At 74.1% G+C, this 397-nt stretch overlaps 1 protein-coding gene across 1 annotated transcript in view; it reads right to left on the bottom strand.

Annotated features, from left to right (window-relative positions):
• RBX1 (ring-box 1, E3 ubiquitin protein ligase) overlaps nt 1-258 on the bottom strand; it is a 12273-nt gene extending 12015 nt beyond the window's left edge. Inside the window, exon 1 of the mRNA XM_010563093.1 lies at nt 84-258. Within this exon, the coding sequence (XP_010561395.1) occupies nt 84-161 (78 nt within the window). The 5' untranslated portion in view covers nt 162-258. The remainder of the gene's footprint in view (nt 1-83) is intronic.
• Nucleotides 259-397: the final 139 nt, after the last annotated feature.

The following is a 397-nucleotide window of genomic DNA, read 5'->3' on the forward strand; positions in this document are numbered from 1 at the left end:
CCCCGTCCCTCCCCGCCGCCAGGCCAGCCCCGGCCTCCCCCTCCCTCTGTGGCCAGCCGGAGGAGCGCGCCGGCGGGCCTCACTTTCTTCACTTCGAAGCGCTTCTTGCCGGCGCCGCTGTTGGTGCCGCTAGGGGTGTCCACATCCATCGCGGCCGCCATTTTGGATGCGTGAATCGCCTGTCTCGCTCCGCGCGCATGCGCGGAGTGGGGGTGGGGGGGAGTGCGGAACCCTCCGGGTCCCGCCCCCTCGCTCGCCCCGCCCCCGCCAACAGGTGCGGGGAGGGCAAAGAGCGCCACGGCGGGGGGAGCGGGGAGGAGGCCGGGAGCGCGGTCACGTGGGTCGGGCTCTTAAAGGCGCCGGTCAGGGCGGGGCCGCGCGCCGTTACCTCATTCTC

The sequence above is a fragment of the Haliaeetus leucocephalus genome, unplaced genomic scaffold, assembly GCF_000737465.1.
Source record: "Haliaeetus leucocephalus isolate CR32 unplaced genomic scaffold, Haliaeetus_leucocephalus-4.0 Scaffold0, whole genome shotgun sequence".
Lineage (NCBI taxonomy): Eukaryota > Metazoa > Chordata > Aves > Accipitriformes > Accipitridae > Haliaeetus > Haliaeetus leucocephalus.